This window comes from Pithys albifrons, chromosome Z, assembly GCF_047495875.1.
Source record: "Pithys albifrons albifrons isolate INPA30051 chromosome Z, PitAlb_v1, whole genome shotgun sequence".
NCBI classification, from domain to species: Eukaryota; Metazoa; Chordata; class Aves; order Passeriformes; family Thamnophilidae; genus Pithys; species Pithys albifrons.
In genome coordinates, this window is record NC_092497.1 from 60,479,153 (window position 1) to 60,504,146 (window position 24,994).

General features: G+C 38.5%; 1 protein-coding gene across 1 annotated transcript in view; it reads left to right on the top strand.

Annotated features, from left to right (window-relative positions):
* The first annotated feature begins 865 nt into the window (after positions 1-865).
* Positions 866-24,994, top strand: part of WDR36 (WD repeat domain 36) — a 29,475-nt gene continuing 5,346 nt past the window's right edge. Inside the window, exons 1-18 of the mRNA XM_071581139.1 lie at positions 866-1,051; positions 2,298-2,325; positions 5,242-5,342; positions 5,831-5,948; positions 6,824-6,956; positions 8,640-8,694; positions 9,543-9,675; positions 10,466-10,641; positions 11,178-11,298; positions 13,413-13,478; positions 14,383-14,466; positions 15,965-16,119; positions 16,741-16,855; positions 18,071-18,236; positions 18,523-18,631; positions 19,370-19,449; positions 23,146-23,253; positions 24,894-24,991. Coding sequence (XP_071437240.1) covers positions 905-1,051; positions 2,298-2,325; positions 5,242-5,342; positions 5,831-5,948; positions 6,824-6,956; positions 8,640-8,694; positions 9,543-9,675; positions 10,466-10,641; positions 11,178-11,298; positions 13,413-13,478; positions 14,383-14,466; positions 15,965-16,119; positions 16,741-16,855; positions 18,071-18,236; positions 18,523-18,631; positions 19,370-19,449; positions 23,146-23,253; positions 24,894-24,991 — 1,993 coding nt within the window. The 5' untranslated portion in view covers positions 866-904. The remainder of the gene's footprint in view (positions 1,052-2,297; positions 2,326-5,241; positions 5,343-5,830; positions 5,949-6,823; positions 6,957-8,639; positions 8,695-9,542; positions 9,676-10,465; positions 10,642-11,177; positions 11,299-13,412; positions 13,479-14,382; positions 14,467-15,964; positions 16,120-16,740; positions 16,856-18,070; positions 18,237-18,522; positions 18,632-19,369; positions 19,450-23,145; positions 23,254-24,893; positions 24,992-24,994) is intronic.

Here is a 24,994-nt window from a genome sequence, read left to right on the forward strand (position 1 = left end):
CTCGGGAATGCGGGGAGCGGCCGGCGCTGTGGCGAGACATCGTCTCCGTCCTGCGGCTTCGCTGCCCCGGCTACTGCCTGGCACGGGAGGGTGAGGGGCCAGCGCGGCGGGACAGCCCCGACGCGGGGACGCCCCGCGGCAGCACCGGGAGCGCCGACGGGACGGTGCGGTGGCGGCGTGCGGTGACCCCGGCCCCGTGCGACAGGAGTAAGGCCCGGGAGCTGATGGCGGTGTGGAGAAGCTACAACAACTTGGGATAGCTGGCCTGGGGGTAAACTTCACTTTTATTGTCCGCCGTGCAGTCATCGCACGGGAGCCATCTTACGGATTTTAATATGCGTAATTTAGTATTAAAAAAAGTGCCTATAGACAAACAGAGAAGAAAAAAAAAGAGAAACAACCAACAAAACAGAACGAACACCTCGGGAAATTCAGCGGCTGCAGGCATGGGCACCCCACGGCCTCGCCGGTACGGACGCGCCGTCGGAGCTGAGCTGCGCCAGTGCCACATGCAGCCGGACCCGGCACTTTGGGAGGAGAAAGGGGATAACAAAGTGAAGATAAAAGGGGATTTAAAAAACACCCAACCGAACAATAAAAGGGCATTAAAACAACCTCGAAGAATAAAAGGAAAAGACGCGCCGTGGTGGCTGCGGGGAGTGTTTGTGGCGCAGCCCGCAGATGCCGGTGCCCCGCGTGCGCGGTGCGGGAGCGGGGCTGCGGGGTTGCCGCTCCGCGGGTGCGGGGAAGGTGCGGGGAGGGTGCGGGGATGGTGCGGTATGGGCGCGGGGGCCGCTTTCGGCGGCGCACGGAGGGGCGGGGCGAGCCGGCGGAAGCGGCGGGCGCTTCCTGCGGGAGGACGGGTTGTCGGGAGGCGGATGCGGACACGGACACGTGCTGGGCGATGGCGCGGGAAGGCGCGGGGCTGTTCGCCCCGTTCCGAGTGCTCGGCCGCTTCAGCGGGCACGTCCCGCACATCCTGCGCTATCACGGCCGCCACCGCGAGTTCTACGTGGCCACCGCCGTCGGGCGCAGCGTCCACACCTACAACGTGAGTACGCGCGGCATCCCGGCCCCCCGCGCCGCTTTCCCGGTATCCCAGTATCCTTCCCCCTCCGGCCGGCCGTGGGGAGGCCGGGGCCCTGCAGAGAGACTCGCTTTTTCCTCCCCTCCTCTCCCTCGGCATCGCGATGCGGGAGCGTGTTGCGGGGTCGCTGCCCTGGGTACCACGGCCCGGAGGGAGGGAGGAGAGAAGGGAAGGAGGGAGGCTTCCGGCGAAACAGGCCGGGAATGGGCTTGTTCAGCCATGTGAGCAGTGCTGGCTGGTCCAGCACAGCCAATCCTTCCAGGGAAGCGCCCCGGTGCTGAAGCTTTTCCTCGTTGCAAGATAAACAAGCTCATCCGCAGCAGGGATAGCTGTGAGTTTGCGTTTGAGGGCTATGCGTTTCTGGGGGGGAGGCAGGCAGGTAGACCTAATGAAACTCCTCTGTGGAAACTGATGAGAGTAATTGAGTTCTGCAAGGTGAAAGCGTGCGATATAGCCTAATTTCTTGCAGTGCAGAATCAGAATTTTTAGGGATGGAAGAGACCTCTGGACATCATCCAGTACCACCACTTTGCCAGGACAGGGTCACGTGGAGCGAGTGGCACAGGAACGCATCTAGGTGGTTTTGAATGTGTCCAGAGACAGAAACTTAACGACCTCCTTGGGCACAGTCAAAGTTTATCCAGTGTGTAGAAACAGTAAGTACGCAGAAAGGAATCGAGTGATTGTAGAGACAGCAGAGTGCACACAGCATGGATATTCCTGTGCCTTTATGGTGCCTTTTAGTGTTGACTCCTGTCAATCTCCTTCAGACCTGGAACTAAAATGTCAAGAGATCATCACTGGGCAAAGACATTTGCAACTAAGGCAAATTCTATGTGAACAGAGATAAAATTAGAATACAGTGCAGTTATAGTGAAAATAAAGTAGAAACAGAGATGATGCAGAAACTAAGTTACCCCAGCTCTTCAAGGTGTTTTACCATCTCCTTATTTTCCTTTGCATTAGGGTAAGCTACATCAGGTAACACAACTTACTGAGTGGTTTTCTTTTGGCAAATGTATTATCCCATTCATTTTGACCTGCTCTCTATATGTTTTCCAGTAGAAAATGGTTGTAAACTAAGATGAATTGTTTTGTGATGTATGCAAATTCATCTCACTTAGTATCATTTGTAGAATTTTTAATTTCTATTTATAACAAATTCTTTGCAACCAACACTAAACCCAGCTTTTTAACATTTTCATTGCAGGTGAAGAAGCTTGGTATTGTTGCTGTGAGTAAGTATGCACAGATTGTTCATTCGTCTTATTTGGGTTCTTTTAACATATTTAACATGTTTGACATCTGCACTTGATTCTCAACTCAGAAGCAAAAAATAAATTGTATGTACTAATTTTTACACTCAAATATGTTTAAAGGAGTTTTAGAAATATAAAAATCTGGAAATAAGACTGCAGCTGAAACTTAGTTCTCTTAGGGACCTACCCTGTGAACCTTCATTTTTTACCATCTTGGTCGTCCAAGAACATGCTTAGTCCTTAAGGATTGTGCAGTGAATGAAGCTAAAGTATTAATTTATTGAATTAATTTCAGATCCCTTTTTTGTTGTTGTTTTTGTGGTTATTAGATGTGTGTTATAGAAGGAAAGTAATTGCATGAAGAGAATAGGTGTAGATGGGAATAGAAGTCTCCAGACAGTGTTAAGAATTGGTTGTGCTGCTGGATACAAAGGATATGAATCGATCATTCACTTCGCTGTTGAGAACAAAGCACTCTGGGTGTCGGCAGCAGGGCCCATCTCCAGCACCATCACCAGCAGCCTGGGTGATGAGGCAGCGTGCACTCTCAGGATAAGTGTGCAGATGGTGCTGTGTTAGGAGGAGTAGCTGACACCCAGAATGCCAGAGTTTCAGTCCAGGGAGCTTTTGCAAAACTCTCACCCTGGGCCAACAGGAACCTTGCCAGTTTCGGTGAGTGTAAGTGCAGAATCCTGCAGCTGGGACAGAACAAGCTGGGAACTGACTGTCTGCATGGCACCCTGCTGAAAAGGACTGGGGATTGTGCTTGTGCCAGGTTGAATGTGGACCAAAACCGCAGTAACTGGGAATAAGGCAAATTTTGTGTTGGTCTACATTAGGAATGACAGCAGATCAGGGAAGGCTGTTATTCTCCTGTATCTCATGCTGATGAAGCCTTATCTGGACTTCAGTACCCAACTAGTGTGGTTCTTTCCCTTTCCTCCTGCAGGCGTGATGCTGAGAAGCTGGATACTGTCAGGGCCTACAGCATGCAGTATGGAAAGAGACATTAAGTTACTGGATCTGTTTAGTCTTAAGAAGGAAAGATATGGGGTGACCTAGAGGCAACCTGTTACCTGAACGGTAATTAGATGGCAGTTCTAATTAGATTGTGGTGGTGATGGTACAGAAAGTAAAAAGGGGCAATGCCTACAGATTGCAGCTTGAAGGGGTCACAGTGGAGGTTGGGAAACACAGCCCTAAGAGGTAACTGTAGTACAGTGTACAGCTTGAGCAGAACTCCTTCCCCCAGAAGTGTTCAAGACTCAGCTGGGCATAGCTGCAGTTAACTCAGCCTAGTACTGGTGATAGTCCAGCTTTGGGAGGAGCTGGTGGGACATTGAACTAGTTGATTTCCAGAAGTCCTTTTCATCAGTCATTTAGATTATTCAGAGGGATGCATGCTGTCTTGAAAAGTAGGGGCTTCTGTACACCACCAAGTTTTTACGGAGACCTCATAAATAAAGTATTTTTCATTAAAAGAGTACCTGTGTACTTGAGAATAAATATCACAGGAATAGGACTAAATGTAGAAGACCAAGTGTGCATAGTTAACGTGTAAACACATTAATGTAACTTGTGTTTTCAGCTTACAAAATTATAAAAATGTTGCCTATTTGACCCTGAGATTAGCTCAGCTGGTTAAAACTTGGTTGTAATAATGCCAAGGTCGTGGGTTCAATACCCTCTGTGGGCCATTGACTTAAGAGTTGGACTCGATGATCCTTGTGGGTCCCTTCCAACTCAGAATAGTCTGTGATTCTGTGATTCAAGTGGGCTACATCTTATAGAGGTAATCATATAAGCTTTTTGAGATATTGTGATGTTTACATACAAAATTGTGATTGAAAAAATCAGTGCCGTGCATCTCTCTTTGTGGTGTTGTTGGTTTGTTGATATTATATGGTTGATGCTCTGAACTTTTTAATTGGGATCTACCTGAAACTGTCTTAGCCTAAGCAGACTTCATACAGCTCATGTGGAGTACCAGGGATCTATAACCTTGTTGCAAGCTTAAGTCTCTTCAGAGGTGCTGTGGGAAGATGTGTGTGTTTAAACAAATGAAACCTAAAGTGCAACCTTTTTTATTTTCCTAGTTTTATCCTTTTGAGGCTGTGCTGTAGTACAGCAAAAGTAGTGGTTCTTTGTGTCCGATAATAATTCATAGTACAAAGCAACATTGTGGAGAAGGCTGTTCTGTCATCATGCAAGTTTATATCATAGGTTATTTTTGATCTGGTGTTTCTCTGTACAGTTGTTAAGTGCTGTAATTTGCATTTTTATATTTCCCTGTGTTGAGAGTATTTCTCCCTAGACTGTCTTTTTCAGTTTTCTACCATTTGGGGTCACCCCAGCAGTTTCTTGGTGTGGTCTGGAACTTTGATTCTTTTACCTTTTAAGCCAGTGAAGTAGCAGATCCCAATAGTAGGTACTCCTGAACCAGTCATGAGATGGTGAATGAGGTGTATTCTTAGGGCAGTAAATTCCCAGTGTCTTTAGCTGTGATCAGGAAATGGGTGCAGGATTGGGTCACTTGCTAACTTAACCAAATAAGCATTGGTAATGCTGAGGCTTTGATTGATCATCTGTGTTTCCAGTTTCACAAAGAAAACACATGCCTTCACTTACAGTGAAAGTTCAGTGGTTTATTACTAAGTGTTTTTCAAAAGAATCACCTTGTGACCTACCAATCTGGTGTTTCTATGATGTTTTTGTATCGGTGTAATGCTATATGGTAATAGTTGCATTCGTCTGCAATGTGCGTGTTTCCCTAAAATTCAATTAAATGTTCAATGGAAAAGCCTTCTTGGTGGGTCACCATGCCCATCACTGTTGGGCTTTCCCTTTTGTTATGAACCTGAGAAGTGTTCAACTTTTCTTTTGTTTGATTAACAGGTAATGCTTTGGCACAAGACATTACATGTTTGGCAGCAGATCGCATGCTGATATTTGCTTCATACGAAAATATTCTCCATGCTTTTGCCAGGAACAAAGAGGTGTTTATTAGTTTACTTACTGCCTAGTAGTATAAGACAGTTGTATTGTATTTGTGGTTTCAGGACAGTTAATTTTCTACAAATGCCTGTTTCTGTAGATATTTACTATGTTCAATTTTAGGGAAACAAATTGTAGAATAAAGAATAAAAACCTTAGCACAGAAGAATGTAATACAAATTCTGTAGTGGCTGACCTGTGTTTTATGTAATCATAATTAAGTAGTTATTTAAAGATAAAACATAAATTGTTAATTCTCATAAGTTAAATGAATTTAAATTAAATAATTAAAAATATTTTAGTGGAATGTTTTTGCCAACAGTTTTAAATGTCAGATATAGTCATCTATCTTCCACTTCAAGTTGTGTGGCCTTTCCATGTATTTTATTTAAACTGGTTGCTTCCATATTAGCTGTCCTCAGATACTACATTAACATGATGTGCTACCTTAACAAATTACAGTGAAAACTTTTCTATTTCAAATTTCTAGGTGGTTCATACCTATGAAGGTCACAAGGCAAGGATACACCTTCTACAGCCTTTTGGTGATCATGTCATCTCTGTGGATGTTGATAATGTTCTTATTGTTTGGAATATACAGTCAGAAGGTGAGACACTCTAATTTTTTATTACTTCGTAGGATAGCATTGTGAAACATTTAAAAAGAAGGAGTTTTGTTAAATGCACGTGTTCAGAAGTAGTTTATTCTTAAAAAAGGATATTCCTAAATGATAGCGCTGCTTAATTGTTACTCTGAAGTCCTAATTCTGAAATAATATCTCATGAATTGATTCTGCACCACATGCAGAGACCCAGTAAGGTTTCATATAGGGGTAAAGAGATAATGGTCATATATGTAAATTGCATTTTGATTTCCATTTTCTGTAAACACTGGGATACAGCAGCTTTGACGCTATCTGTGAAAACCTGTAATTCCTTGATGTTTGTTAGACTGGGTAAGACTAAATTCTAATGCATAATCTTCTGATTGTGTCAGCATCTTCTCATCTAATTGTCAAGTGCTTTATGAAACTGTACTTCAGTGCCCCAAACTTTTTCTTTTAGAAATCATTGTCATTGATGTGACCAGTGTTGTTCCCTTGATGTTGTGTCTCAACAGTGGCTGTAAACGGTCTTTAGAGATTTGAAGTTGCTATAACAAACAAAAAGCATGCTAGTCAGATGAGGTGTTTTGCTCAGGCAGGAGCAGGAATTCCTCCAAAAGATATAAATCACTACACTTCTGCCAGTATTGTTGTACTAGGTAGGCTTATAGGGAAAAAATACACCTTTGAGGCAAAAGATGTTACAATGTAAAGTTTAGCCTGTCTTGTTACACATTACTTAATGCTTTAATGTGAGAAACACCAGTCACAGGATTTGTAAAGTAAACATCAATTCTGCTTTTACATTTGCAAAGGGATGGCAAACCTGAAGATTTGTAGGGGTAGCCACACTAACCCTGTTTCTTACTTTCTTGCAGAAGAGTATCTTCGAGTTGACTTTGATAAAGCCACTTTTGCAGTTTCTGCACTTCTGCATCCCAGCACCTATTTGAATAAAATTCTTCTTGGGAGTGAACAAGGAAGCTTGCAGCTATGGAATTTAAGATCCAAGTAAGGTTCTTAATAACTTAGCTACAATTCATGCTCCAAGTAGCTTGATATGCAACAAATGATACTTTTAAGTATAGCAGGTTTAGAACATGGAATCTTTTACTGAATATTGGCACAAGTTTTCAGTTGGTTTATCTCCAGGAGCAAAGAATGCTGCTGCTCCCTGAATGCTGATGCCTTTCAGGTTGCGTGTTGTTTACTCTCCTTGCAAAATGTCAGGGGTTGTTCAGGTTTTTGGTTTTTTTTTGATTTCTTGGAATCACATAGCTTTCCCATGAAAGCAATTAAAATAATAAGAAAAGCATGTTCAGGCCTTCTGCCTCCCTTCTTCCAAGCTTAATTTTTTGTTTTTGTGGGTGCAAGGAAGTGTTGACAGGTAGTGTGGAGGTAATTACCAGCATTTGAGCCTTACACTCAAGAGATGTGTAAACATGCAGTTGTCTCTGAGCATGTCTCAGTGGATCATCATTCATAATGTCAGTATTTCATGTCTGCCAAGATCAGCTGCCTTTCTAACTCATGAAAGTTACAAGTACAGTGAGTTGCCCTGCATGTTGATGTACATACTGCAAATAAGTGTTAAGTCAGCTTGCATAAATCAGTGTTTCATTCTCCTAACTCAGCTTGCATAATTGTTTATTTTCATAACTACTGTATACTTCAAATTGTGTCACTGATATTTCTTTTTGTTTCATATTCTAATGTTTTAGAGATTATCTATATGCTATATAAATCAGGAAATAGGAGTAGTCTAAAAATACGGAAAAGTAAATACAGTATTTTTACATCTCTTCAATTGCCGTCACAGCATCTTGAGATGCAGTACATCCTGGATGACAAAAAGTCTAACCTAGATGGCTTAATTTCCCTCTTAATTGTGTAAAAACTTATAGGACTGTCACTGCTCTCTTTCAGCAGTATTGCTGGGGTAACCATTATTCATTTTTGGCTATTTGCTCCCTACATAGATTGTTTTGTTGATAGGAATGGAAAAGCTAGACCAAAAAAAAGGAAAAAAGAGTAGAGGGTAAAGCTTAATGGTACCTGGCAAGAAAGTGAGAGATGGTAACTTGACTGGTAACAGTCTTTTAAGAATGCCAGCCTGTGCTTGTGGTAATAGAATAGTGTTTTAATTGTGTCCTTAAATGATACGTTCACAATTTCACCTGTAATAAGTACTTCATGACTGCCTTGTCTGTGAGCTGTCCTGCTTCACATTTTGGTTGTTAACCATTTCTGAAAGGAACAAAGTGGGGTGTGTTTGTAATACACATTAGTGTCTTGACTGAGGGAAGTTACTCTGAAAATGAAGGATATGATTCTATTAGAAGTTGATTCCTGACTGGCTGTTTATGTTGATGTTGAGAATTCTGCAGAGGTGTGATTGTAGCAGAAATGGAGGGGAGCAACTGGCATGGACGGGTCATCCTCCCTATTCATGCCATGTAATTATGTCACTGTCGTGGGATTAGTGCATGACACTTAATTTTTCAATAAAGTTAAACCATAAGTTTTATTCTTAACCTTACTTACTAGTATCACAGTGGGTTTTTTCCTTTTATCTGATTTATAAGGACAGAAAGCTGGTTACTTTTCTTAGTAAGTGCATATAAAGCAGCCCTTTTGTCATGGAAGATCTCCAGGGGTTAATTGATTTATGGGGTTTTTGTGTTTGTTTTCCAGCAAACTCTTATACTCATTTCCAGGATGGGGCTTCGCAGTTACAACACTTGCACAAGTTAGTATTTTTGCTATGTTTTATTTTCATACATAACTGGTCAAGAAGAGCAGGCAAAATATCATTATTAAAAATTACAGCAATAAAACGGGGCTTGTATTTTCTCAGGTATTGTAATAACTCTCTGTTGTGTGAAGTCTTATTATCTGCACTTTCTCTGGTCCTACTTATGTTGCATTTAGCATCTTAACTGTTCTGTGTTCATTACATGTATAGTCTTCACTGAATGTCATCATAAAGTCACAGAAACAGTTTGCAAGATGCAGTGCATCATGCATGTGTAACTTTGTTACACTGGTAGATTTTTGCTAAATTTATTTTGCTTTGGATTTTGCTGATTCATTAAAAGATTTTTTAAATTGTATTTGCTATATTTTTTCTTAGATATAGAAATGAATTGAAACTTATTGGTAGCATTGATGACAGTTTTAAAAATGGTTCAGCAGTTGTCCAGAGTAAAACTTGTAAACATGGGGATGAGGGACTGAGTGTATAAAGGTCTGCCAGAGCTACTGGACAATTAAAGTGATCTGTTTTTCAAAGGAGTCCCAGCTTCTGGAACCAACAAAGACTAAGCAGAAAATTGTACATCTCTTCTCTCTCTCTCTCCCCCTCTCTCTCTCTCTCTCTCTTTTTTTTTTCTTTTTTTTTTTCTTTTTTTGTTTTCCTGACCAGATCTTAAGTTTTGCATTACAGTGATACAGATAGAAAATCTCATGTGAGATGCCTTGTTTTTTCATTACTATATTTACCCCAGATTTAGATACAGTCTTGAATGTACTGGTATTAGTAGTGCAGCAGTAAGCTTTCCCTTTTTCATTTTAGTTGCTGTTCAATTTTTCTTACAGGCTCCAGCAGTGGATGTTGTTGCAGTTGGTCTTGTATCTGGTCATATCATTGTACATAATATTAAGTTTGATGAAACTCTGATGAAATTTCAACAAGACTGGGGTCCCATCACAGCAATATCTTTTCGTACAGGTAAATCTTAGCATTTTTTAATGAAAATATGTGTAAAATCACTAAAACTAAGTGGGATGCAGGAAAACAATTTTTGATAAAAATTTAGGAATCAAAATTTGTGCTGAGAGTTTGTTTTCAGTTTGCCAAGAGTTAGCACAGTGCAGTTGTCAGAGTTAGTGCGGAGGAATCAGTACACCTTAGTTTACTGTCCAAACCTACTTCTCAGCAATGTCTTCTCCCCAAAGTTTGAATGTTAATAGTTGGGTGACTACTGCATGGATGTTACTGGGGAACACTGTTTATTCCCAGAGGTTTTTCTTGTCTAATGAGCATGTACTAATTACTAAGGCTAGTTACTTTAATGTTGATCCTACAGTTGATACTGAATCTAATCTCTCATTTAAATAGAGAAATTTGCAAATCTTACCAATATATAGATCAATGTAGGCCCTGTTCAGAAGAATGATACTGGAGAAAATTGTGAAAAGACTTCTGAGAAGTAGAAAGAGTGCCTTTTTGTGTCAATATCTCTTGTTTTCTTTCAAGCAAAACTTCTAGAATTGACTGATAGATTTAGATATTTTGTTGTTACCTGATATGAAAAATATCCTGGTTTCGTTACTCATGAGCTTTGTTTCTTTTCCAATTGAAATAGTAGACTGTTACAGTTAAAACATATTTATAGCATCAACTTGGATTTTTTTTCTTCTGATTGTAGCCTTTTGTTGCATCAGTTTTAAGATGTGAGAAGTAAATAAGGATGAGCTGAATGTGAACAAGCAAACCTTTTAATTTTTTTTTTGAGCAGATGGACACCCATTAATGGCAGCTGGTAGCCCAATTGGACACATTGCTTTGTGGGATCTAGAAGAGAAGAAATTGATGTGTCAGATGCAAGATGCTCATTCCACAGCGATAGCTGGCATGTCATTTGTCCCTGGAGAGCCGCTTCTTATTACTAATGGTGCTGATAATGCTCTACAGGTAAGTTACAATAGCTGCTGCTGTTTGCTCTTACCTTTTCCTTCTCTGAGAGACCTGCAAAGTCTAATGTTTAATTTGGATTGAAGCAGCAGTTTTCAAGTGTAACAAATATAAAAAACTCAAGTTGCTGGCTCCTCAGCTGGTCTGTGGTTTAAAGATTTACTACCATGATGCCATTGCTTCATTTACTGCTTCATAGTAACCTTGAAGAACAAAGCTTTGGATCCACTTTTCCAGGACCATATTTTATATTCTGGTACACTGTCTTAAATCTTGATCCTTTTTTATAATGTTTTGGGTGATAAACAGTTGGTGATGATATAAGTCCCTTGTACTCCATGTCATTTGGTGAAGGAGCAGAAAAATCAGCAGGAAACAGTTGCTGTGGCAGAAACTTCCAGAGTTTTAGGATCAAGGGTGAAAGCCAGCATTTACTGCATCAGCTCACAGCTAAATCCGTTCCACTGACAAGAGGTGCAGGTATTGGCAGGGCAATGTTTATCAGCCTTGTTTTTCTGCTTATTTTGGGGATGCAGGTGTGGATTTTTGATGGACCTGGTGGTACAGGTCGTGTATTGAGAAGCCGAATGGGACATAGTGCACCACCAACAAAAATCAGATACCATGGGCAAAATGGAGAGCAAATTCTTAGTGCAGGTATGAATTTTCATTCTTGTTTTTCAGTCTGATTCCTTGCTATGATAAAGAAAATGCACAAAGTGCCTTTTTTTTATTAACACACTAGATTATATTTCATGTGCTGTGTATATGTATTTATGAAACATAATAAGTAGTTGCTGTAGACAATGTCATGTATTATTATAGCAAACTGTTTCCCTAGAGTAACATATCAGCAAGTAAGCTGAAAAGTTCAAAGCAGAGTAGTGTAGGAGCTGGTTTTATCATCTGTATTTATGTATTTGATAAATATAAATTGTTTCCATATCTCCTTAGGAACTGTCAGCTGGTCAAAATGAAAACTTGTTAACAACTAGGGAAATCTATTTGTGACAGGGAAAAAATAAGCAGCATAATGCATTTAGTAACTGAGAGGAGCCACGCTAGTTTTCCCACTAGTTTGAGCAAGCTTTGTGGCTTGCACTGTCTTTGTAGATTATTGCAGCTCAATTGTATCTGTAATATATGTTTTCAAGGTTGCTTCTTACCAAGGTATTAATCTAAAAATGTAAAACTACATAATGACTGCCCATCCTTAGAAACCAGCATATTTAAAAATCTCTAAAAAGACCCCTTAGGAAGTGCTAGATCAGACTGTTTTGTACCCCAGAACACTTAAGTATGGAATGGTACAGACTCTTCACCTAGTCTTTACTTACAGTTAGGTAATGAATTGCTTACATGGGTAACATTTGACAACATTACAGTACATTTTGATGAAATCTTACACCAAACATGGCACAGCAATAGATGGTGCTAAAACTACCTACTAAAATCTCTTGCTGGTGATCCAACTAGTAACTTGGATTCAAGTAACAAGTTACATGACAATAATTCAGCTCACACCAAATAAACCACAATATCTATTAAGTGTTGCTTAACCAATTTTCACATTTGCTTTTGTAGTTTATGGCAAGACACATGGAGAGGGCACAGAGGCAGCCACTAAAATGAAAAGCATCTCAGGCTTTGAGATCTTACCTATCTGCAGTGTACAGATTGACTCTCTACATTGCTTTCTGAAACAGTAGTAAAACTTTGTGCAACAGAAATGAGGTAGCAGTGCTGTGGGGTGCCTTTCAAGTGCTGTTAGTTTCCTTAGAACAGGCATCTCCACAAATTGTCTTCATAAAATTTCACTTATGTCACAGACTTTTCTGCTGCTTAACATTTCTCCCAGTTCCCAGTATACAGTTTCTGCCTTACTTCTCTATTATAGCAGCAAGCAAAGTTTGCTTGAATAGTATAATTGTCAATTGTCTTTCAGATTCTTTAAGTTCATTTTGACTAATTTTCTCTTTCTTTACTTATTTGAAGTAATAAAAGTATTTTGTGATTCTTGTGATTTTTAAAAATAATCTCAGTGCCTGTAGTTTTGCATATATTGTGCAGTTGCATTTTCTGTTGGATTTTGGTTCTGCCTTGTCCATGTTCCCTTGACAATGTGAACCTGTTTTCTAGTTTCAAATGTGAGCCTTCTGTTCCTATGTTAAATTCCTGTCAGTTCTGTGAACATCGGTCACCTGATAAGAGTAGGGAAGTCCCATTGGTGTCCTGGTTACAGGAAAGGTGGACAACCCTTTTACCATTTTTGTTTGGGTTAGCTTACTGACAAACCTAGGGTGTAGTTCTTAACCAGTCACAATGTGCATTGGTTAGTAAAATGTGTAGTTGGTTAAGGGAGTATATGGGGTTATGGGAAAGCTTTGGAAGTATTCTGGAGGTATTTGAAGGATGCAGCACTTAATTTAAATGTTCTAATCTTTGGAAGCTAGCTGCAGCTAGATACTGTGGTGGAGAAAGTAGTTGGAATAGAGAGATTAACATAGAAAAGATGTCCAGAAAGAGGTGTCATTCCGATCATGTGCGGGATAAAATTGTAGGAATGGAATGTAGGCTATAGAAAACTAGGCTTCATTAATTCTGCTGTCTATAGTGTGTCTGTATTTTTTCTTGTACTAGAATTTTTAGAAACTACTCTATTAGGATGTCTGAGGTTGCTTATTGCTTATTACTTCTATTTTTCTTGCACAAACAGCTTATGTATAAAGTTGATTCTTGCCCTTCACTACTCTCTGCTAATATTTTGTCAGGTCAAGATGGAACATTGCAGTCCTTTTCAACAGTGCATGAAAAGTTCAATAAAAGTTTAGGGCGTGGTAAGTATTACAGTCAAAGTGCAAGTATTGGTGAAAAAGAGCTCTGGAAAGTGTTTATGTAAACCTTAGACAGGCCTTATTTTCACTTTAACTGTTGTATAAAACCTAGTCACCTCAGTTGTTCTGTGAACTCAGTCCTTCCTGCTGTGTACAGTGTACTGTCAGATTTGTTTGTACTTAAAAAAAGCAGTTTCCGTAGCCTGGCAGTGTATGCTGCTTCACTGTGAGAAACATTGGGCATGATTTTTATATTAAAAATGTATCAAGCAGTAGCTGACATTTCAGTAATTACAAGGTTTTACTGTATTCCCCTTCTATTCAATTGACTAAATTTCTATTTCATGACTTGAGTACCTTTGATCTAATGTGGGCACAAAATACCGTGATAAGGAACACTTTCATCTACAGTTTGAAGAGCAAGGATCAGAAAGACTAAAATAATTCTTATTTTTAAATATCCATCAGTATTGTTATGTATGTATTTAGATCTATTTGAAAAGATAATTGGTTTTATGTATGTATCCTTGGGGCATAAATTTGAAATTCCTGACTCTTTCATTAGTGAAGGGGCTGGGAGTTGTATATTGCTTTGTACAGTTATGTCTCTATGACCATGTTTTTAGCTGAATTAGGGGAACTTCTGCCTCAGGATTTCAGCACAGAATCCTGGAACAAATAGTTTGAGTAGGATCTCTGTGTAAAAGGCTGGGGTTTGCTCAACATCACATGAATTTTGACAGGAACTCTGTTACTGTTCTTAGCTCTTCACACCCTAGGGAACAGCAATACTGTGTTTATGTAAGCCAGATTTTTCTAAGTTTAATAGGAACATTATGTTTAACAGTCTTTTTTAAACCATTATTCTCATTTTTAACCATGAGATTGAGACACTTCTATTTTTAAGGTTCAATTAACAAAAAGAAATCAAAAAAGAAAGGTCTTAAGCTTGACACTATGGCGCTTCCACCAATTACAGCCTTTGCTTCAGGTAAGTAGTCTTTGACATACATTACAGAATAAATATAAATACGTTGTCATCATGTATTCATTTTGTCTTTTAGTTGTCAAGAACACTACTGTTTTGAAAGCTCATGCTCCAATAAAATAAAGACTATTGAGCATCTATGGCCTTTTGTGAGCTGTTGAGTGAGAGTTTAAAAGTACATTTTATTTGATGAACTTCTCTAATATTTCAAAAAGAGCATTTTATCTCAAATGTCTTTATCTAGCTTTTGGCTTGAAAATCTCCTGCATAGTAGCCAAAATCTTTTTATGTACATATTATTCCACACTGGAGAACCAGCAGTTAGAGGGGGGATAAAGATCTTTGTCAGCTGAGGAGATACTAGGTACAGTGGTTGATTTTGATTCCTCAGTTCTTTCATGAATCACTTTTCAAAGTCAAAGTTCAAGTAAATCTATTCATTTGTAATTCAGTATGCAAATAATGAATCTTTTTTTTTCTAGCAGAATAGTTATCTTTGCTCCATCAAAATGTGCTTCTTTAAGTTAATGACTTCCTCTTCAGACTTGAAGACTGTTTTGTTTAAAATGTAGCTATTGTCTCTTCTGATGAGGGTTTCTTGTTTCCTGTATTGAAAGACTGGGATTTACAGTTTTGTGTAGCCATTTGACTACATATGGCATTTAAATTTGCAGACTAAAGTGGTACATACGTGTTGCAAATATCTCTGTGTATATTTTTAAAAGTTATATTTAAATATTTATTATAGTTAATTTAAAATTAAGTATTCTAAAAATTAATATTAGACCTGCCTGTGTTTGGAGACATAAAACATCCATTTCATTATGTACATTATAGAGTTGTTTCCTTTTTCATATATTATCTCTGTTTCGTAAAGTGCGTCAGATTGTGTCTTGTTTCATTTAGAGCTTCTTGTTTTGAAGCTCTAGAAATTAAAGAGTTTCAAGCTCTCATTTTTTTAATTGTAACTATTACAGAAAAAAGGCAAACTTGCTCTTTATTTAGATCCCCAGAGATATTTGACTACGGAGTTTGGATACTGAGCTTTGGAGAAACAAGTTTTCTTGGAAATACCAAAAGAGTGTTTTACAGTGTCAAGTAGATTTAGCTCTTAAACCCCACTTTAATTTGTTATATAGTGGCTTTTGCAGCTTCAACAGCTGAATAAACAGTTAAGAGACTCAGCTGGAAATGTGTACAGATTGAGCAGTTCAAGCCATTTACGTTGAAATACGCTTTTCAAACTGCATAGACTAAAACGTGCAAAGACATAAAATGTAAAAAAAAAATGCTTGTGGTTCTGTTAGCACTTTAGTTACACTACCATGTGCACAACAGTTTGCCAGATGTTTTTTCTGTATAGCAGCCTTTTGACTGTGCAACAAGAACATCAAATATGAGCTGTTCTGTCTAAAGGTATTTCAAAATGCCCTTTTCTAAGGTACAAGCTTGTTTTACTTTTGAATTACTGTTTCTGAAAGGACTATGTGTTGCATTGCAGAAGTGGCACATCAGAGTGACTGGGATGGTATTATTGCCTGCCATCAAGGCTATATAACCTGTACAACGTGGAACTACCAGAAAACTTCCATGGGAGCTCATAAACTGAAGCCAGAAGAATTTAGCAAACACAAACCTATTGATATATATGCAACAGTAAGTGTATTTAAGATGCAGTTTCTTCAGAATTGCAGTGTATGGTATTTTGATTTCTGTTTGTAAAGGAATAATACTTAGAATGAAAAAGCACTATCTAGACATGTTTTAGTTGCTTTGCAAAGTGCTTTCTGCCTGCCCACTGTGTTCCACTATCTGGGTTCTTTGGACTGTACTTTTCTATAGTCTTCTAGGCCACTATTTAAACTCCGTGTGAACTCACCTTATTTTGGGGTGCCATTTGCAGTGTGAGCATTCAGTCATGCAGTCACCATGCTTTTTATCTTAGGAATTGAATCTTTTGATATCTTGATTGTTTAGGTTACAGTGTTGATATTATTACATACAACTTCTGAGGGATGTCAATAAATTTTCATAGCCATGCATTGCCATATTTATTATATTTTGACCATTGGCTTATTTTCAGAGCTCCTCCCTTTGCTTTTTTGAGTTACAAGTTGTTGATTCTGTGCAGGTTTCCTTGAAGTACTCTAACAAAAATGTGTTATATTTTGTATTCCTGATATAGTACGTATCTTCTAATAACTTTGCTAATGGATGCACACTTGAAGAATTTTTTTCATAGATTATTTGCTTTGCCTTTTTTCATTCCCTTGAAAGGCAGTTGACATTACCTCATGTGGCAACTTCGCTGTAATTGGGATGTCAACTGGACAGGTAGATGTGTATAACATGCAGTCTGGCATTCACAGAGGGCGTTATGGCAAAGAAAAAGGTAAGGATTGCTAGACTTTTAAAGTAAAGGCTCTTGACAGAACAGCAATAACCTGTTGTTCTGTCATCTAGGAAATTTGACATGGTTTCTGAGTTGAATCTGGGAATCTTTCAGTGTCTCTAATTACCCTACACCATTCTATGTTGCACTACAGTCAGAAACCTGATACGAAGGACAGGATCCTTGCTATTTTTAACAGGTCTGATGTTAGCATATCCTTGGTTTTAATTAACACAGAATTGTCAGTTACCAAAATGGTTAGCATGAAAATGAGATCCTTTGGCATCTGCTCTTTTCGAGATAATCACATTCCTTAGCTTCTTTTAGGGTTCTGTCTCTGAGGTAATTTTTCCCATATTTTTTGCTTGCTGCTTAAAAATTAAGGAATAACTCAAATAAGTGGGAAATTGAAGTCCTAACCAAGTCCAGTACTTTGCATATGGTATTATTTCTAGTTGCCTAGCTGCAGACTTATGATATAGCATGACAGTGTTCTGACATTCCTTTTAATGGTTGCACGCATATATATTTCATGTCATGTATCCTCATGCATCTTTTTTGGCAGTTGTGATGTGAATCTCTTGTAGAAACAAGGAGAGAGTCCTGATGAGCCCTTAAACCTTACTGGATTTCTAAAAGCCATCTAGCATAGGAAACATGAAGTGATCTCCTAAAAAAATAATTCATTGATAATGGGAAGAATTTTCTAATTTTAGTTACTGACCAGTAGCTCTAGGCATTGATTGAGAAATAAAAGTGATCCAAACCCAGAAGAGCTATGTCTTATCTTCATATTCCAGTGTGAAGTAGCCTAGGAAAACTGACAGACTTTGTGCTGGAACTGAAGCTGTACATTTTTTCTGGAGTGGTCTGTCCTCCTGGAGGCATTCCCTAAGTGATTCCAAAAGTCCCTCAAATCTCATGTTCAGAAGAAGCTCCCCAAAATGAAAGCAGAAATACCAGCTGATATTTTGCTTCAACTGCTCACAACTTTTGACTTGTATTCTATGTACTTATTTGAAAGCAATTTGGTTTCTCTACAGATAAAAAAAACCCCTTAAAATATTGGAGCAGTCTTGTCAGGTGGTTTTAGGATTGTCACCTGCTTACTGCTTGTTCAGTGTAGTTAGGCAAAAGACATACGGAATAATATTTGACATTCAGCTGGGTTCTGTGCTAAGTTGAAATAATATTCTCTTTTCTCTTGGTTTGCAGCACATGAAGGGGCCATTAGAGGCGTAGCAGTGGATGGATTAAACCAGCTGGTGATCACAGCTGGTAGTGAAGGATTAATTAAATTTTGGAAATTCAAAAGTAAAGTTCTAGTTTACTCCACTGAACTTCCTTCTTCTCCAAGTGCAATTCTCCTTCACAGAGACAAGTAAGAAACGAAAGCTGTTCCATGTGCATATTCTTTTGCTGTGCATACTTGAATAGAATGGGAACCAGTATTCTAATTAAGTTTATATATCTGATGCTTTGAAATAGAAGTGACCACTAGACACAAAACAAAATTATTACAAGGCATTTGATCAAACTGGAGATACGTAATACTGATATTATCTGAAATTACTTTAGAATAAAAGATACCTGGAGCAATGTAAAGATGTTTTCATTTTTTTGTCTCTTGAGTATTCACGATCATATGTGTTAATGTGTCTTGGCAGTGGTATTCTGGGAATTGCCTTTGATGACTTCGTTATTAGTGTTTTGGATATAGAAACTAGGAAGATTGTCAGGACGTTCTCAGGACACCATGGACGGATTAATGACATGGTAATTGTTAACTCATTTTCTGTAATACACAGATACCTAACTAATTTTAAAAATAATGATTTTCTCTGCATGTGTTAAGTTACTGAGCATTATATTCAGCTGTGAATTGTAGAGTTGTAGTTCAGCTCTACAGCAGTCTTGACCTTGTTAGTTTTCAAGTTAAAAATGTACAGTGTTGGAATGGTCATCTATTTTCAATGTACTTTTGGATTTTACTACAACTTTTCAACAAGCTGGTTTTGGGTCAAACAAAACAAAGCAGTAGGAATAATGAAAACCAGATTGAGGAACAAAATTGTGAGTAGTCTCAACCGTGTATGTAGAAAAGATAAGTCAGTTGTAAACAGATCTGAGATTATGCAACACACTGATAATTCCTTTATTTACGTCTTATGTAATAGTGCTTTGTAGAGTCCATTAAAATAGTTTTTAATTCTAAATGTTACTAAATGAGTACTTATTTTTTCAGTTTTACGCTTACTGGTTGTCATCATGAGCATGAAAGTAAGGACCAAAGGGCTTTGACTAAAAGTCGGGTCTATCCGGTGTCCTATATTTAAACCTGCTCTGAAATAGCTTGTGGTTTTGTTCTTTTCTCCTTTTCAACAGTATGTTGTCAGTTTTGGTTTATGGCCAGACTATTTCGTCCTGTTTTTAGGGAGCAATCTAATATTGACAAGGTCTCCTGTAGGTACTGACTTTGTCAGTTGTGCCATTAAATTGACGTTTTTATTTTAGACTTTCAGTCCTGATGGTCGTTGGCTAATAACTTCGTCAATGGACTGTACCATTAAGACTTGGGACCTTCCCTCTGGATGGTGAGTCACTTTAAAAACATACAGCAGAAGTAATAATCCCATGTCTGATAAATGACAAAAAGTCTTCTGGCTTGATTATCTGTCACTGACTTGTGCTATGTGATATTCCAAGTTGCACATAGTATAACAACTCAGTATCCATTATTTCAGTTGTGTCCAATGCTAGCAATATGTGCCTTTTTCTGGATCTACAGAATGACAGCATCTTGAAGACCTGTTGATGACACCTGGAGTTTTCATGTAGTGTGAACGAGTGTTAATTTGTTCTTTGTCTGGAAGCGGCACTATAATCCAAAAAGAGGTTGTTTAAGCTGAATTGCATTGTGATATCCTGAAGTAGTCATAGAGTGGTTTGAGTTGGAAATGAGCTTCAGAGATCTAGTCCAGCTATCTTGATGTGGGCAGGGCCTTCTTTCACTAGACCTGGTTACTCAGAGACCCATCCAACCTGGCCTTGAACACTTCCAGGGATGGGGCAATCACAACTTGTTTATGCAGCCTGTTCCAGTGCCTCATCAACATCATTGTAAAAAACTTTCTGCCTTGTGTCCAACATAACCCCACCCCCTTTAACTTCAACACTGTTGCCCCTTGTCCTCTCAACACAGGTCCTGTTAAGAAGTCTTTCTTGTCTTTCTTAGAAGCCCTCTGTAAGTAGTGAAAGGCCACAAGGTTATCTCAGATCCTTCTATTCCCCAGGGTTGACAGCGCCATCTCTCCCAGCTCTTTTTCATGGAAAATGTGTTCCCAGTCATTTTCCTGGACCTACTCTAACGTCATACTTGTCTTGTGCTGCAACCCCAGAGCAGGATGCAGTGCTCCAGCTGGTTTTGTAAATAGAAGAAGCCTGGTTTTGCTTACATTCATTTTAGTGACACAATAAGGCCTTATGTCAGTTATATTTTTCATAGCAACTACCAAAATAGTCTTTTATGATCCAATCTGAGTAGTCTTATCCCAGAATAAAATTTGGCTGAGAAATTGACAAGTACACAGAAGAAGTTCAGGAACCCAGAAAAAAACAAGCTGAAGAGTAGCTTTGAGTTCTGCCAGTGCATTCTTTTAACAGTACATCAGACAGATTTTTTTTTTTTTTTAGTAATTTAGGGTAGTGCTATGCAATGTGCAGGTCCGGTGGTCTTGCCTGAAACTGAATAGTTTCATGTGGATTGATTAGTTGACGTTCTTTGGTAAGTAATTGTTAAAAGCTTTACTACCAAAAGTGTTTTGAAAATCAACAAATGACCTATTCTTACATGATGGGAGATACTAGTCTAAAGTAGGACAGGATGGACATTAGATGTCATCTTTCCACTGTAAATGAGAACAAAATTAACACTCTGTTTGAACTTCATCTTTCTGTCACTCTTTCCCTTCCAAAATAATATACCTACAAAAAAATTGCAGCTTTAATTATTATCAGTTACTTATATCTTTCTTCAATAGCATAACACTTCGCAGTAAGAATCTATTCATAATGTTTTTAAAAGTAATCCAACAGTAGTTCTTGTTTGCATGTAACAAAGTTATATATTTTGTCTCTTTTCTCTGATTGCAAGAAATTCAGGTCAAGCTGAAATCTAGGAGCTACATGACAAATTCTGGTTTTGAAAGTAATTAGGTTAAATTATTCTTCCAAAATATAAAGGCAAGGTTTTCCTGTAACTGTGGGAAGAGGGGCGTATTTACAAGGAGGGATAGCTTTTTATTAAAAGACTGATGCTTGCTTTACTCCTTCTGTGGCTCATAAATAGAAGAATCAACTTATAAACTCTGTATTCTAAAGCCTGAGCTTTGATTCTGTTCTTAATTTATCTTACCTTATGAGAATTACTAAGTCACTTAGGTAAATAATATGACAGCTCTTAGTTAAACATCTGTTTTTTACTTAGGAATACTGCTTATCTGTCCTTATGTAATATAAATATTCCTAGTGCATGTTTTTAATGTAGGACTTTTTGGAAATTGGGGGAAAACTGCCAATTTATGTAAAGAAAGGCACAAGCAGGAACCTTGACATTACGCCAGTTTTTCCTTCTGCAGTGCATCTTGCAGAGACAAATTAAGGATTTGAGGGTATGAGCTGACTGTTTATGTTTTGGATGGAGTACTTGAGAAGAAGACCTGTTGATGTTGTGAGCTCGGCACTTTTATACTTTCCATTGTCTTAATTTTTGCGGTTAGGCAGGAAATTTAAAGGAAATTTAAATTCCTGCCTGGAATCCAGGCAGTCTTAATTTAGTAGTTGCTGTACTTTTTAAATAAAAATTGCAAACATGTATCTCATTGCCCTGTAGCAGATTCATCCATACTTTCTCAAGCTTATAACTTTAATTATTATTTAAATTCACTAAGTAGAAAAACTTAATTTTGTGTTAACTTTGTTTTTCAGTTGTTCTTTATGGCTAATTTATTGAACACATTTTTTCAGTTACTGATAAAAATTGTGGGAAAAGGATGGATTTGAAACTATAAACATTATTTATGGTAAATTTTTCTAGCCATTGTGCACTGTGTGCAAAATATGTCAGTGTAACTGGTGTTTGGGGTTAGTATTTATATATTTTATGTTGAAAGTGATGATGTTTCTCTTACCTGAGATTTGCAACATGTGTCTAACAACGTGCAGAAGGATTAAAACTTTCAGGGGGAAAAATAGAATTCAGGGGGGAAGAAAAGGCTTTTATTTTTAACATGGTCTGTGAAACCATCACAGGAGTGCTTAGGATGGAAGAAAATACATGCCACAGGATTTTACATTTTAAACTGCTTTGTTACATCAGTATTTTTTCTATTATTAGTTAACAGAACAGGATTGAGAAACTAGCTGCTCTCATCACTTCTCCCTTTGCTTTTGATTTTGCTCTGTAAACAAGAGCAAGATATTCAAGCTCTCTGTTTGTTTGCTTTGCTTCTCTTAATGAACCAGTTGTCAAAGTCAACTTTTACTTACACTTTGAAGTAAATGAAATTTATACCTTAATAAGTGACAAATGTGCTATGAACCTGGGCTGGAGTGGAAGTTTGCTAGGGAATGCATCATTCAGGACCAGTGGCATCATCCAGAACTCTAGTGTTGTACTGTTGAAATAGTCACGTAGTGTTGAGTGCTTTAACCTTGTTTTTACATGGTATTTTTTCAATTTTCTGCAATAGTGAAAGAAATGTCCAAGGAGTTTTATATCAGGCTGTAGGTACAGTGATGTCTAAACTGTTTCAGATAATCAAATTTTGCATTGTACTATTCATCTTTTACTTTAGAAACATCAGATCCTGGTATTAATCAGGTGCATATGAAGTATATTGAGAAAGGGAATTATTTAATGGCAGAGCATTTAATGATGAGGTCAGAGCAACATGGGGCTGACTGGAAGTCCAAAATCTACATCCGCAGAGAAGATCAGTGTTAGTTATCAGGAGTTGAATCTGGGCAGATGGTTTACCACATTTTCCACAGAATGTGGATGTCTAAGGAGGTGCCAGTTTGAGCTCATTGTAGATAATTTTATAGAGATGAGTGGTTTGTTGCACAGTGCTGTTCACTTGCTAAGTTGATATAATATTGTTGAATACTTCTAATATTCTGGTTTGTGTTGATGCTTCCAGTGTCCTGTTTGCATTCGGCTGTAATTCAAATGTGCATAGATAAACAAGTTAATCTTGCTGAGAATTTCTTTGTTGTGTTTTTCTCCTTAGCCTCATAGATTGTTTTTTGGTAGACTCTGCAGCTGTGAGCCTTACTATGTCCCCTACAGGAGATTTTCTAGCTTCAGCACATGTAGATGATCTTGGAATTTATTTGTGGTGAGTATGTAATACATCTGTTTCTGCACAGAATTTCAGATGGGAAAGAATTCTTTTAATCACCTGTATTGCAAGTAGAGAAATGCTCTTTGAAGTGTCATCTTCAGTGTTCTGTTATCCCTGGTTCTAATTAAGATAGGTATTCTGTATTGCTGTGGTTTGTAAATCTTGACATTTCTGCAGTTAAGATACTTATTCTGATAATTAAATTATCTCTTTTTTCTAAATGTTTCGTTCTTACTCTTAAGAATTCCTCTTATGCTATTCGTAAAGCATTTCGTTGACTGTTATTTATTTTTTTACCCATTTTGAAATGTCTTTGTTCAAATAGTGTTTCTTTCTGAAGTGCTTTTCTTGTCCTACTATACTGTGTTTTCTGAGACTTGTGAGCAGTATTTGAAAGTTGTTATTATTTCTCTTTGTTAGTGATAAATGAGCACAGAAATAACGTGTTTTAGCAAATGACCACTTAGGTCCAGTACTGGAGTTAACACACCATTAAGTGGTTTGAGGTTTTTGTCTCTTTCATTTAATGGATAGATCTTTCAGGTTACATCTGTTGACTGTAGTTTTACCTGAGGAGTGTTCCACTGGTAGACCTTCCTGTGGTTAAGTGGAAGTGCTTCCTTGTGAATAATGACAAATGCTTTTACCTAGCCCTGGTTTATATTGATAGAAAAAGTAATTTTCCACAACAACTTCTGTGTGTGTTCCAAACCTGAACACAATTTGCTAAGAATTCTGCCCTGCAATTCTCTGAAAGAAGAATGTGCTGGGAACTGGTGAGGCCACACCTGGAATTCTGTGTCCAGGTTTGTGCCCCTCATGACCAGAAAGATGCTGAGGTGCTGGAGCAAGTCCAGAGAAGGGCAACAGAGCTGGGGAAGGGCCTGGAGCACATGTCTTGTGAGGAGAGGCTGAGAAAGCTGGGGGTGTTTAGCCTGGAGAAAAGGAGGCTTGAGGGGACCTCATCACTCTATAACTCACTGACAGGAGGCTATAGCCAGTGGGAGTCGAGCTCTTTTCCCAGACAACCAGTAAGAGGATGAGGGGAAGTGGCCTCAAGCTGTGCCAAGGGAGGTTAGGAAGAATTTATTCACAGCAAGGGTGGTTAAGCATTGGAAGGGGCTGCCCAGGGGAGTGATGGAGTCACCATCCCTGGAAATGTGCAAAAAATGACTGACTGGATGTGGCACTTATTGCTGTGGTGTAGCTGATAGGGTGGTGATCATTCAAAGATTGCAATTCATGATCATGGAGGTCTTTTCCAAACCTAAATGATCCTGTGATTCTGTACATATTAAGTACAAAGCAAACTTTTTAGACAGGCAAATTTGCAATTTCAATTAAGTGCAGTGGCTGGCAATGATTGAAGTAATCACACATCATAATGCCATACGTATTAAATATTCTTTGCAATAATACTTCACCACAACCCTTATGTTTCAGATTTTCAGGTGATGTCTCTTGCTATGTAACATTTCTTGCTTATCTACTGGTACATGAGAAAAACTAACATTGAGTAGACCCTGGTGAATTGCCATAGTGCAATAGTATTAGACTGCAGTAAAAATCATGTCTAAAGTACTTGTTTCCATTCACTTGAAGATTGGTTTTAAAATGTCTGTTTTATTTTTCAGGTCAAACCGTTCTCTGTATTCACTTGTGTCATTACGGCCCCTTCCTGCAGATTATGAACCTTCTTTGGTGACATGTCCTAGCACCTGCCCTGAGCAAGGTA